The 14,368-nt window shown below is 42.4% G+C and overlaps 1 protein-coding gene across 3 annotated transcripts in view; it reads right to left on the reverse strand.

Moving 5' to 3' along the window:
* Nucleotides 1-14,368, reverse strand: part of LOC115208294 (phosphatidate phosphatase LPIN2) — a 37,645-nt gene that overhangs the window by 20,328 nt on the left and 2,949 nt on the right. Inside the window, exons 1-5 of one of the 3 annotated variants that reach the window (XM_029776232.1) lie at nucleotides 12,768-12,848; nucleotides 10,815-11,015; nucleotides 8,673-8,768; nucleotides 5,254-5,504; nucleotides 4,910-5,020 (exon numbers count right to left, since the gene is read on the reverse strand). In XM_029776232.1, the coding sequence (XP_029632092.1) occupies nucleotides 4,910-5,020; nucleotides 5,254-5,504; nucleotides 8,673-8,768; nucleotides 10,815-11,015; nucleotides 12,768-12,833 (725 nt within the window). In that variant the 5' untranslated portion in view covers nucleotides 12,834-12,848. Of the gene's footprint in view, nucleotides 1-4,909; nucleotides 5,021-5,253; nucleotides 5,505-8,672; nucleotides 8,769-10,814; nucleotides 11,016-11,445; nucleotides 11,564-12,767; nucleotides 12,849-14,368 lie in introns of those variants that run through there. The other 2 variants (XM_029776233.1, XM_029776234.1) reach the window with 2 other exon arrangements.

Below are 14,368 nucleotides of genomic sequence, written 5' to 3' on the forward strand. Positions count from 1 at the left end.
GTACATACCATTTTGAGATGATAATTAGAATATTACAATACGATGGCCCGCACTGTTCCTCAGTCACAAATCGGTGATTACATAATTATGCATCGCTTGTTCCCATTGCTCATCAACTCACCCATTCTCCCCATCATACTTTACATCATCTGTTGTTGCATGTGTGAAATTCGTTTCGGTATAGTTTAGATTCAGTTGGGAGGGAACTATCAACTGGGCACTGCACCTTTCAATGTCAGGAGAATGAGCAGAGCAGGCTATACTGTCGGAGAAGGAGGGGCAACGGGGGGGGGGGGACCGTTAAAATAATGACATTCCCTCCTGAAACTGGTTATAACTGCAGGTCTGTTTGTGATATTACGATTCTAAACGGCAGCGTGTTATTTAGACTTATTTAGGAAATGTCAAGGAGGGAGGGGGGCATGACTTTAAAAATGGCAGAGTAATAAAATAAATTAATGAGCAGTCAAAAACTTTTTTTTTGTTTAGTTTATTTGGTAAATATTTTCTTAACTCTTCTTGAGCTGCACTGTTGGCTAAGGGCTTGTGAGTAAGCATTTCATGGTAAGGTCTACACTTGTATTCGGCGCATGTGACAAATAAAGTTTGATATGACTGCTTTAGCAGTTCTAGTGTTAAAAAAAGGGTGTTGTTTTCCCCCCTTGGCTGCTTTGAGCCACCGTCCAAGCAAGAAGCTTGCAGCAAGAAGCTGATCAACTCACCAGGGGAATAATCAACATTTCAGTCGCAATTTTGCATTTTCCTCATACAATATAATGAAGCCTGGTTTGATCTCAAGTAACTTTAAAAATGCTGAAACTGTACTTTAAATACTTGCATGAGTGGTAAACGTTCATGTTTGATATGCTAACGTTACTAGCTAGCCTTGTGTTGTAAGTTATTGTCCTGCTGAATGGTGAATTAATCTCCAAGTGTGTGGTGTAAAGCAGACTGAAGCAGGTTTTCCTCTAGGATTTTGCCTGTGCTTAGCTCCGTCTCTTGTTATCCTAAAAGTGTCTGTCTTTGCCGATGCCAAGCATACCCATACCATGCAGCCTCCACCATGCTTGAAAATAAGGAGGCAGTTAACTCAGTGATGTGTTGGATATGCTCCAAACATCATGCTTTGAAATTAGGACAAAAAAAAAAAACTATTTCTTTGCTGTGTTTTTTTTGCAGTATTACTTTAGTGCCCTGTTGTATACAGGATAGATGTTTTGGAATATTTGTATTCTTCTTTTCATTTCGGTCATTATTGTGGAGTAACTACAAGGTGGTTGATCCATCCCCAGTTCTCCCTTCACAGCACTTGAACTCTGAAGCGGTTTTAAAAAGCACCGTCAGCCTCATTGTGACATCCTTGAGCAGTTACCTTCCTGTCCAGCAGCTCAGTTCAAAAGCACGACTATCTTTGTTGTTTTTTGGGTTGAATAATACACTTTGATAAGCTCCCTGGTCTTTTTAGTTGAATCTGTGCTTGAAATTCAATACTCGACTGAGGGACCTTAGATGTACAGTACCAGTCAAAAGTTGACACCTACTCATTCAAGGGTTTTTCCTTTATTGTTACTAGATTGTAGAATAATAGCGAAGACATCAAGACTATGAAATAACACATGGAATCATGTAGTAACCAAAAAAAGTTAAATCAAAATATATCTGAGATTCTTCAAATAGCCACCCTTTGCCTTGATGACAGCTTTGTACACTCTTGGCATTGTCTCAACCAGCTTCATGGTGAATGCTTTTCCAACTGTTTTGAAGGAGTTCCCACATATGCTGAGCAATTGTTGGCTTCTTTTCCTTCACTCTGCGGTCCAACTCATCCCAAACCATCTTAATTAGGTTGAGGTCGGGTGATTGTAGAGACCAGGTCATCTGATGGAGCACTCCATCACACTCCTTCTTGGTCAGATAGCCCTTACACAGCCTGGAGGTGTGTTTTGAGTCATAGTCCTGTTGATAAACAAACGATAGTCCCACTAAACGCAAACCAGATGGGATGGCTTATCGCTGCAGAATGCTGTGGTAGCCACGCTGGTTAAGTGTGCCTTGAATTCTAAATAACTCACTAACTGTAGTTTCTCTTTGCTTATTTGAGCTGTTCTTGCCATAATATGGACTTGGTCTTATACCAAATAGGGCTATTTTCTGTATACCAACACTACCTTCTCACAACACACCTGATTGGCTCAAACGCATTAAGGAAAGAAATTCCACAAATTAACTTTGAACAAGGCACACCTGTTAATTGAAATGCATTCCAAGTGACTACCTCAAGAAGCTGGTTGAGAGAATGCCAAGCGTGTGCAAAGATGTCATCAAGGCAAAGGGTGGCTACTTTGTAGAATTTCAAATATACACTGCTCAAAAAATAAAGGGAACACTTAAACAACACAATGTAATTCCAAGTCAATCACACTTCTGTGAAATCAAACTGTCCACTTAGGAAGCAACACTGATTGACAATACATTTCACATGCTGTTGTGCAAATGGAGGTGGGGACCCCAGATCACTTCTCAGTTCCTATGCTTCCTGGCTGATGTTTTGGTCACTTTTGAATGCTGGCGGTGCTTTCACTCTAGTGGTAGCATGAGACGGAGTCTACAACCCACACAAGTGGCTCAGGTAGTGCAGCTCATCCAGGATGGCACATCAATGCGAGCTGTGGCAAGAAGGTTTGCTGTGTCTGTCAGCGTAGTGTCCAGAGCATGGAGGCACTACCAGGAGACAGGCCAGTACATCAGGAGACGTGGAGGAGGCTGTAGGAGGGCAACAACCCAGCAGCAGGACCGCTACCTCCGCCTTTGTGCAAGGAGGAGCAGGAGAAGCACTGCCAAAGCCCTGCAAAATGACCTCCAGCAGGCCACAAATGTGCATGTGTCTGCTCAAACGGTCAGAAACAGACACCATGAGGGTGGTATGAGGGCCCGACGTCCACAGGTGGGGGTTGTGCTTACAGCCCAACACCGTGCAGGACGTTTGGCATTTGCCAGAGAACACCAAGATTGGTAAATTCGCCACTGGCGCCCTGTGCTCTTCACAGATGAAAGCAGGTTCACACTGAGCACGTGACAGACGTGACAGTCTGGAGACGCCGTGGAGAACGTTCTGCTGCCTGCAACATCCTCCAGCATGACCGGTTTGGCGGTGGGTCAGTCATGGTGTGTGGTGGCATTTCTTTGGGGGGCCGCACAGCCCTCCATGTGCTCGCCAGAGGTAGCCTGACTGCCATTAGGTACCGAGATGAGATCCTCAGACCCCTTGTGAGACCATATGCTGGTGCGGTTGGCCCTGGGTTCCTCCTAATGCAAGACAATGCTAGACCTCATGTGGCTGGAGTGTGTCAGCAGTTCCTGCAAGAGGAAGGCATTGATGCTATGGACTGGCCCGCCCGTTCCCCAGACCTGAATCCAATTGAGCACATCTGGGACATCATGTCTCGCTCCATCCACCAACGCCACGTTGCACCACAGACTGTCCAGGAGTTGGCGGATGCTTTAGTCCAGGTCTGGGAGGAGATCCCTCAGGAGACCATCCGCCACCTCATCAGGAGCATGTCCAGGCATTGTAGGGAGGTCATACAGGCACGTGGAGGCCACACACACACTACTGAGCCTCATTTTGACTTGTTTTAAGGACATTACATCAAAGTTGGATCAGCCTGTAGTGTGGTTTTCCACTTTAATTTTGAGTGTGACTCCAAATCCAGACCTCCATGGGTTGATAAATTAGATTTCCATTGATTATTTTTGTGTGATTTTGTTGTCAGCACATTCAACTATGTAAAGAAAAAAGTATTTAATAAGATTATTTATTTCATTCAGATCTAGGATGTGTTGTTTAAGTGTTCCCTTTATTTTTTTGAGCAGTATATTTTGATTTGTTTAACACTTTTTTTGGTTACTACATGATTCCATATGTGTTATTTCATAGTTTGACGTCTTCACTATTATTCTACAACGTAGGAAATAGTGCAAATTAAGAAAAACTCTGGAATGAGTAGGTGTCCAAAGTTGACTGTACTGTATGTATGGGGGACATAGGAAGGGGTAGTGATAAAGAAATCATATCAACCCCTATTATTTTTGTATAACGACCCCTATTATTAATGTTAATATTGTATAACAACAAAGTGAAACATTTCTTCACAAAACATATTGTTCTCACATAGTGTTATTTAACACTGTACAGGAAGTTCTGGTTTTGGGTGGATTATTCTTTTAATCTGTGTCCAGGAAACAGCCCCTTAGAGCAGTGGTTCCCAAGCAGTGGCTTCCAACCTTTTTTAAAACCGTAGCACACCTCGATGGAATAACAAATATTATTAGGCATCACACCTAAAATGTCCCTATTCATTTATTTAGTGGTAATGACCTCCATCTCATCTGATCCATTCGGCAAATAATACATTTTTTTTGACAAATGTTTTTTTTTACCAATTATATCGGGTTTATTTCAACTGTTATCATAGTTCCTTACTTATGATGATTCATTTGTGTGGACTCTTAAAAAAAAAAAAAAAAGCGTCCGGCGAAACTGCGCTAGAATGAATACAATGCAGACCCCGCCCTCAGAAGCCCCGCCTTCCTATAGCTATAACACCGGGGCTTGCATGAGTTTCCTCAATTTAGTACCATTCTTCAAAACGAGCCAAAATGTGTTCTACCTTGGTAAAAATAGGTTTTCAGTTTGGAACGGTTTGACAGCCTGAGTGCACCGGACTGGAAACAACGATATAGATGTAACCATGTGCGCCATTCAATGGATTATCTGAGAGGGGACCGGTGCTCCCAAGTCAAAATTACAGGTGCAATCCACAGGTCACGTTTCTAAGTGAGAGGTCAAAATAATAAATGACACCGGAGGAAAACCAATACATAAGGCTTAGCTGGTAAGTTGTCTGACCTGCTCTCTGAGGGGGACCACTCTCCCTCGGAGTGAGGGTGTACGTCCCTGGTCTGCACGGCCCCCAACTCTTCATACGGTTGCTCAGACAGCGAGAAGTACAACGACTTACTGTTAGGGAGACAAAAGAGCCAGCCACAGGATATATCAGAACATAAAATCTGATCATTCAAAGCCATATACCGAATGCTATATCTAACAATAGGACCTAGGTTAAATGCATTTGTCTTTTTCGCCTAAAACTTGGAGGTGTGTTTGATTTAGATCGGCCGGCACAATGAATCCAATAGAATAGTCATTCTTAACCAATAGAATGAATGTTTTCAACAGGAGTTGACATTGACCTGGCGAGCATGGGTGTGGTGGGCTCTTCTTTGGAAGGGCTCTCCTGTTCCGCCTGCTCCCGCTCTCTCTCCCTCTCGTCGGACGAGGAGCTGCCATCATCTCTTAGGTGGGAGTCGGAGCGTATGCGTTTGCGCCGCCGCTTTTTCCTGCGTGTGCTACCGGAAGTGGGGGGGCCTTCGAAGGTCTCCTCGGCCCCCTCCGGGAACTCGATGAGGATGGGCGACGTGCAGAGGTGGGCTGGCACTCTGGACTGGGGATGAAGGGGAGAAAATTAAGGCACAACTAAAATACAAATGAGTTGTGTTAATGTACTAGGCTACACATACAGTGGGTATCATAAGTATTCACTCCCTTGGATTCTTTCACATTTTGTTGCATGACAAAGTGGGATTGAAATACACTACATGACCAAATGTATGTGGACACCTGCTCGTCAAACGTCTCATTACAAAATCATGGGCATTATCTTGTAGTTGGTTCCCCTTTGCTGCTATAACAGTTTCCACTCTTCTGGGAAGGCTTTGCTGCAGGGACTTGCTTCCATTCAGCCACAAGAGCACTCGTTCGGACACTGATGTTGGGCGATTTGGCCTGGCTCGCAGTCGGCGTTCCAATTCATCCCAAAGGTGTTCGATTGGGTTGAGGTCAGGGCTCTGTGCAGGCCAGTCAAGTTCTTCCACACCGATCTTGACAAATCATTTCTGTATGGACCTCATTTTTTGCACGGGGTCATTGTCATGCTGAAACAGGAAAGGGCCTTCCTCAAACTGTTGCCACAAAGTTGGAAGCACAGAATCATCTACAATATCATTGTATTCACGCTTTCTCCACACATGGTGGAGACTTATTTCCCTCACCAACTTTAAACATCAGCTACCTGAGCTGCTAACCGATCGCTGCAGCTGTACATAGTCCATCTGTAAATTGCCCACCCAATCTACCTACCTCATCCCCATACTGTTTTTATTTACTTTTCTGCTCTTTTGCACACCAGTATTTCTACTTGCACATCATCATATGCTCATTTATCACTCCAGTGTTAATTTGCTAAATTGTAATTATTCACTCCTATGGCCTATTTATTGCCTACCTCCTCATGCCTTTTGCACACACTGTATATAGACTCTTTTTTTCTACTGTGTCATTGACTTGTTTATTGTGTTATTGGCTTGTTTATTGTTTACTCCATGTGTAACTCTGTGTTGTTGTCTATGTCACACTGCTTTGCTTTATCTTGGCCAGGTCGCAGTTGTAAATGAGAACTTCTTCTCAACTAGCCTACCTGGTTAAATAAAGGTGAAATAAAAAATATATATATAAAAAAAAAAAGACTATTTGACCAAGAAGGAGAATGATGGAGAGCTGCATCAGATGACCGAGCCTCCACAATCACCCGACCTCAACCCAATTGGGATGGTTTGGGATGAGTGGGACCACAGAGTGAAGGAAAAGCAGCCAACAAGTGCTCAGCATGTGGCATTCCAGGTGAAGCTGGTTGAGAGAATGCCAAGAGTGCACAAAGCTGTCATCAAGGCAAAGGGAAGCTACTTTGAAGAATCTAAAATATATTTTGATTTGTTTAACACTTTTTTGGTTACTATATGATTCCATATGTGTTATTTCATAGTGTTGATGTCTTCACTATTATTCTACAATGTAGGAAACAGTAAAAATAAAGAAAAACCCTTGAATGAGTAGGTGTGTTCAAACTCTTGACTGGTGCTACATACCATAGCGTCGGTATAACGAAATATACCATACACCGGGGTATCACCTAAGCCTAGTTGGGATGCCCATCTGGGAATTTAACACCAGTCCCCTGCATGACAGGCGGGGAACAACTCCGACAACAAATAGACCTTCTCTCCCCATCTCAGGCAACCCTGATGCCGTCGTACACTGTTTTTTTTCTTTTAATAGAGAGGGCCTTCTCCAGTAACGCCAATCTTCCTAAGAAGTCACCGACAGAGTTCAGACTCTTGTACGCTGACACCGGTCACACGAACTGGTCCGCAGTCAAGGCAGCCTGAGCGTTTCCAACCCCAGGCAAGCAAGACAGCACTTGAGTATCTTGAATTTCCATTGTGAAACCACATGCCCTAGGGCATGGTCAGAGGTTTAAATCTGTCTGGTTAGCCTTTTTATACTCTTACCACTGGCCATCTTACTCAAGCAAGGAAGCACTGGCTACACAAGCAGAGCAGAAGTGGTAGACTTTTGGCAAAAACAAATCCTACCCAAGCAAGGAAGCGTTAGCTACACAAGCAAAGCAGAAAGTAGTTAGCTTTTACAAAAACACAAAAACTAATACCAAGACCCAAAACATCTAGGGGACGAGTACTCGCTCCCCACTAACAGACACCTAAGTCGGAGCCAAATCTAGTCCTTCTGAACTGAAGGACAGGAAGGAAACTGCTCAGGGATGTCACCTTGAGCCCATTGGTGACTTTAGTTCAATGGCTGTGATGGGACATGACTGTGACTCCACAAGAAAATTATATAATAATAAAATACAGAATACAAATATTCCAAAACATGCATCCTGTATTTAACAAGGCACTAATGTAATAATACAAAAAAATCATTTAAAAAATATATAATTTTGAGCCTAAATACAAAGCCTTATGTTTAGGGCAAATCCAACTCAACACGTCACTGAGTAACTGCCTCCTTTTCAAGCATGGTGGTATCTGCATCATGGTATGGGTATGCTTGACATTAGCAAAGACCGGGGAGTTTTTCTGGATAAAATAAATGGGATGGACCTAAGCACAAGCAAAATTCTAGTGGAAAACCTTCCTCAGTCTGCTTTACACCAGATACTGGGAGAGGAATTCACCTTTCAGCAGGACAATAGCCTCCAACACAAGGCCAAATCTACACTGGAGTTACTTACCAAGAAGACATTGAATGTCCTTGAGTGGCCTACTTCCAGTTTTGACTTTAAAAAAATCTTGAAAATCTATGGCAAGACTTGAAAACTGCTCTAACGATGATCGTAACAATTAACCTAATAAGACACACAGCTGTAATCGCTGCCAAAGGTATTTCTAACATGTACTGACTATGGGGGTGAATACTTATCTAATCAAGGTATACTAGTGTTTTATTTTTCATTCATCCTTAACTAATGTTAGATCATTATTCTTCCACTTTGACACTAAAGTATTTGGTGTAGACCATTGACCAAAAATGACAAGTAAATACATTATAATCCCACTTTGTGACAATAAAATGTGAAGAGATCCAGGGGGGGGTGAATGCTTATGGTAGGCATTGTACATTGTCAATAAGCCAAAGAATAAACAAAACAGGCTACATCACCTTTCCTATTAGCTTAACACGTCTACAAAAAGAGGTTAACCTCCACTAATGAACAGACCTATAGGATCAAATATGTTTTCTTAATTGGACAAACCTCAAAATCCTCATTTTCCTCCACAAAGAAAGCTTCTCCATTGTCTCCCAGCTTCATTTGCAGGTAAACTGGCTCCCCATTGATCTCAATGTCCACCTGCAACACAGTCACAGTCAATGTGTGTGTTTAAGAGAGAGCGTGAAAAAGGGTGTGTTTATGTTAGAGGGTAAGAAAGAGGGTGTGTGTATGTTGATCTGAATGTGTATTTATCCGCTTATATACAGTGCCTTCAGAAAGTATTCATACCCCTTGACGAACTTCACATTTAGTTGTGTTACAGCCTGAATTCAACATTTATTCAAATGTATTTGTTTTCTCACCCATCTACACATAACGTCCCATAATGACAAAGTGAAAACATGTCTTTAGAAATTGTAGCAAATTGATTGAAAATGAAATACCTCATTTACATAAGTATTCACACCCCCGAGTCAACACGTAAAAAAAAAAGAACAAAAAATTAAATTAAAAAATAAATCACTTTTGGCAGCGATTACAGCTGTGAGTCTTTCTGATTAAGTCTAGAGAGCTTTGGACACCTGGATTGTACAATATTTGCACATTATTATAATTATTTTAATTCTTCAAGCTCTGAGAAGTTGATTGTTGAAAATGGCTGTATAGCAATGATCAAGTCTTGCCATAGATTTTTAAGCTGATTTGAGTCAAAACTGTAACTAGGCCTCTCGGGAACATTCAATGTCGTCTTGGTAAGCAAATCCAGTGTATATTTGACCTTGTGTTTTAGGTTCTTGTTCTGCTGAAAGGTGAATTTGCCTCCCAGTGTCTGTTGGAAAGCAGACTGAACCAGATTTTCCTCTAGGATTTTGCCCATGCTTAGCTCGATTCTGTTTCTTTTTATTTAAAAAAAAACTCCCTAGTCCTTGCCGATGACAAGCATACCCATAACATGATGTAGTCATGGATTTGCCCCAAACATAATGCTTTGTATTCAATCCAAAGTCCTTTCTTTGCCACAGTTTTTGAAGTTTTACTTTAGTGACTTATTACAAACAGGATGCATGTTTTGGAATATTGGTATTCTTCTGTACAGGCTTCCATTTTTTCACTCTGTCATTTAGGTTATTATTGTGGAGTAACTACAATGTTGTTGATCCATCCTCAGTTCTCTCCTATCACAGCCATTAAACTCTAACTAAGTCACCATTGGCCTCATGGTGAGACTCCTGAGGGGTTTCCTTCCTCTCTGGCAACTGAGTTAGAAAGGACACCTGTATCTTTGTACTGACTGGGTGTATTGATACACCATCCAAAGTGTAATTAATAACTTCACCATGCACCACTGTTCCATAAGGTGTATTGGTACCTGCTTTTTAAATCTGATTCTACTGCTTGCATTAGTTACCGATATGGAATAGAGTTCCATGTAGTCATGGCTCTATGAAGTACTGTGTGCCTCCCATTGTCTGTTCTGGACTTGGAGACTGTGAAGAGACCTCTGGTGGCATGTCTTGTGGGGTATGCATGTGTGTCCGAGCTGTGTGCTAGTATTTTAAAAACAGAAGGCTCGGTACCTTCAGCTTGTCAACACCTCTTACAAAAACAAGTAATGAGGAAGTCAATCTCTCTTCCACTCTGAGCCATGAGAGACTGACATGCATGTCATTAATGTTAGCTCTCCGTAAACTTTTAAGGGCCAGCCGTGCTGCCCTGTTCTCAGCCAACAGCAATTTTCCCAAGTCCCTCTTTGTGGCACCTGCTCAAGTGAAGGACCTTACAGATAGTGTGTGTGTATTGTATGTCATTCAAAAAAAGTATGTTAAACACTATTATTGCACACAGAGTCCATGTAACTTATGTGACTTGTTAAGCACATTTTTTACTCCTGAACTGATTTAGGCTTGCCATAAAAAAGGGATTGAATACTTATTGACTCAAGACATTTCAGCTCTTCATTTATTGTAAAAATGTCTAAAAACATGCTTCCACTTTGACATTATGGGGTATTGTGTGGAGGCCACTGACAAAAAACATCTCAATTTAATCCATTTTAAATTCAGGCTGGAACACAACAAAATGTGGAAAAAGTCAAGGGGTGTGAACACTTTCTGAAGGCACTGTACATGCACCCATCAGGTGTAGGCTACACCACACACACGCTTCAGTCTTCTCCATACTCACCACTTTTTCTTTGGAGCGCAGCACCCCCAGCTTGCCGAAGCGCACGTGGAACGGGGAGCACTGGAGGCTGCCGTCGGGCTGGCGCACCACGATGACATCGATGCCCCCCGTGAGCGTGGCTGGGTTCAGGCCCCGGTACAGCTCCTTCACCGTCACAAACACCGACTCTGCCAGCTGCCCCACGTAGTTCATGGTCTGGGACTGGAGGTGGAGGGAGAGAGAGATAGAGCAAGAGAGAGAGAGGAAGGTGGGGGGGGGAGCGGGAGAGGAAGTGGGTCAAGGGGCAATTCTTATCCAACGTTTACGCAATTCTCTACCAATCAATGTTCTTGAATTGAGAATACATAAGGCCTAGTCTAGGCTCCGACTGCAAATTGTGTAACACGTTTTGAGACCTCCTGAAAGGCAAACAGTATCAATGCAATTTGTTGTCGTTTAATAACAAGGTAGGCTATACTCGTCTCTCTTCCTCCCTATAAGCTACTTCCATATTGCTTTCACCTGTTGTTTCTTCCCATGTGCTTTTACATGGTTAAATCAAAACACAACTACCATACAATCAACTTTTTACAATACCTAGAATAATATAGCCTAGTAGGCTATCCAAGTTTGTTGGCAGAATACAACATACCATTTACCTTACCAGGATCATGTCCACTCTAAAATCTTGTCACGCTAAACCGAGATGCCAAGCAGCTAGCCTAAGTGTTTTAAACAAGCTTTCTTGACCCTTGGAATATGCGAGAGCGTTGATTAATTATTATAGGTTAAAAGATCCACTGCTCTGAGGAAGATCAAGGTCCATCATTACACACCCAACAAAACAATATGGTGATGTCATTTCCTTTAACTACTCATGATGATGCATTGACCCACCTTATATGGAGTTCCTATTTATGGGGTTTCAAAACTCTTTCTATGCTGTTTTGTCACTAAGACGGGTCTGGGGTTATAACAGTGTAATACTAGGCCTACAGAAAACAAATCAATATTGAGAGTTGTTTTGGTACTCCTGGTAGGCTACTTGCCTGAAATTCCCTGTAAAACAGCTTACCTGGGCCTAATTAGAAAAGATGGGATTACATCAATTATTTCTGTCAACATGTAATCAGACAGCGCCTTCAGAAAGTATTCATACCCCTTGTTTCTAAAAACATGTTTTCACTTTGTCATTATGGGGTATTGTGTGTAGATGGGTGAGACAAAAACATACACATTTAATACTGAATTCAGGCTGTAACACAACAAAATGTGGAAAAAGTCAAGGGCTGTGAATACATTCTGAAGGCACTGTAGCTTAGGCTACATTTTGAGTTGTGTCCAAGACTGTCCTTTAGTCAAATCCCTACTGGCAAACTGATTAGTAACATTGTAGAGAAAGTCACAAGGTCAAAAAAGCATTTTCAGCATACACGCCATGACAAACCACAACATGAGAATTAAATGAAGAGGCTATGATTCACAATGAAACAAATCCCATAGCCTAGGCCCAAGGCTAATAAAATGTTAGTTTCTGCATTTTGTAGTAACCGCTATTGGAAGTGATCACATATTTAACAAGACTGAATTATGATCAAGCTACTACTTTTGAATGAAAGCCACTCCGTGATTTGCATATAAGCTTTGAAGACTCGCCACAAAAACTTGGCACTATAACAAAACAAACAAAACAAAACGGGAGAACTGAGCATTAATTGAGGCAACTGGGCTGTTCTACTTTTATTCTGACGGTCCAGTGTTGACAATAGGACTTGGAAAGGTGAAGGAGTAGCCTATCAGAATGTAGAAGACCGTTAAAACAGGCTAAGGCTAATCATGGAGTCAGTGTACTGTCACAACAAAAATGTTGAATGTGGATTAAAGTGACTTAAGAGGAAAGACAAGACCAAAACGAATAAATCTTGAGAAACATAGCCTCCCCAAAAGGATATGGCTAGCAGTTTCAGGCCTTACCAACAGAGAGAAGTGAAGTTGTACTTTCCCCACAAGGCCTTGTTCCCTGGACCCCCCTTCCGCCATCAGTCACCCAAACTTCCTTCATCCCCCAGAAATCTTTACGCTCCCCAGAATCGGTCCACTGGCCTTCCAGTTAGCCCTACGCTAGGCTACATTTTGGACACTTAGGCTAGAAGACTCCAAAGCCACCTTAGTAGAACCGCAGACACTTTGAAAAGAAAAAGTCATTTTCAGCCCCTACAAAGTTCCATCCCGATGAGGGTTTTCTAATTGGCTTATATGCCTAGCCTAGCGCTAATAGTCTCTAGGCCCATGTGTTCTGAACTGGAATGCAATATAGCAGTCTATGTGAGAGACCCAGTATATTCACTCACATCACCGCTCCCTCGATCACTAAAACACACATTAAGGCACGTATACACAATTCACACTTCCCCTCTCACTGCACATGACAGCCAGGCCAGCAGTTTCTGAAAAGCTTGGCTGATCTATTCACGAACACTCCGCTCTGCCCAACACACAGTGACCAGTCACCCGGCGCACTCTGGGTTTGACTGCTACTCTCTGGCCATTCTAAAAATAGACTCTAGCAACCATGACGTGCAACATCAACACTAGAATAAAACGCTACCATTTATCAACAACATTTTCTCTCGGGGACTTGAAAGCGGTACTTTTGGGAACTTGGAAGGGATATCCTCACATGAACAGAAAACAAGAGGGTGAGTTGGTGCACAACGCACAAGGGGGTGAGGGAGGAAGTATGGTGTGGGTAGAGGTCCACACAGTGCAATTGACCAAATAGCCTAACCATGCTGGTTCTAGAAGAGACAAGTAGAGCAGGGCCGCTGGAAAGCTCCTGGGCTACAGCGATGATGGTGTGATTGTTTTCTTCTCTTTGCTCTGTCAGGCAATTCAAGTTGCGGTTGATATTATTTATTTTTACCGATACATTACTTTGTAATAGAATCTGCGAGGTCAGCAGTAATGGAGGCTGGACATAAAGCCCACAACGGACAATGACGGACAGTTTGTGTGGAGACAAAAATGGAGGGAGTGCAAACTGAGTATAGTGGTGAGGGAAAACTCCCTGGCATTCGATATATTTCCGGAAAGCCAAGAGTAGGCCTATTATTTCATTGAGATGTCTAAACATGATTAAGCGAGATGAACTGTAGCGACACTGCAACGAAGTTACTCAGATGTCTATGAAAAAAATGGCCAGTATTAGAATGACTTGTGACTTTGGTGCTGATCCTTTTAAGCATTGGACAAAGCTTGCTATTACTACTTTCCCTGACGTGTCAGACTACAACTTTCATTTTGATAGGCAGGCATTGTAGCCAAGGAGAACCATTCCCTCGAAGTGGTAGAGATCATTCAAAGGCAAACAGACTAATCCAATCTGTTAGAAGCAAATGATACATCGTTGGTTAGAAGCCACCTAATTCATCACTACTTGTTTTTGTAAGAAGTGTTGACAAGCTGAATTGTACCGAGCTGTCTGTTTAAACCACTAGCACACAGCTCGGACACCCATAAATACCCCACAAGACATGCCACCAGAGGTCTCTTCACAGTCCCCAAGTCCGGAACAG

This window comes from Salmo trutta, chromosome 14 (assembly GCF_901001165.1).
Source record: "Salmo trutta chromosome 14, fSalTru1.1, whole genome shotgun sequence".
NCBI lineage: Eukaryota > Metazoa > Chordata > Actinopteri > Salmoniformes > Salmonidae > Salmo > Salmo trutta.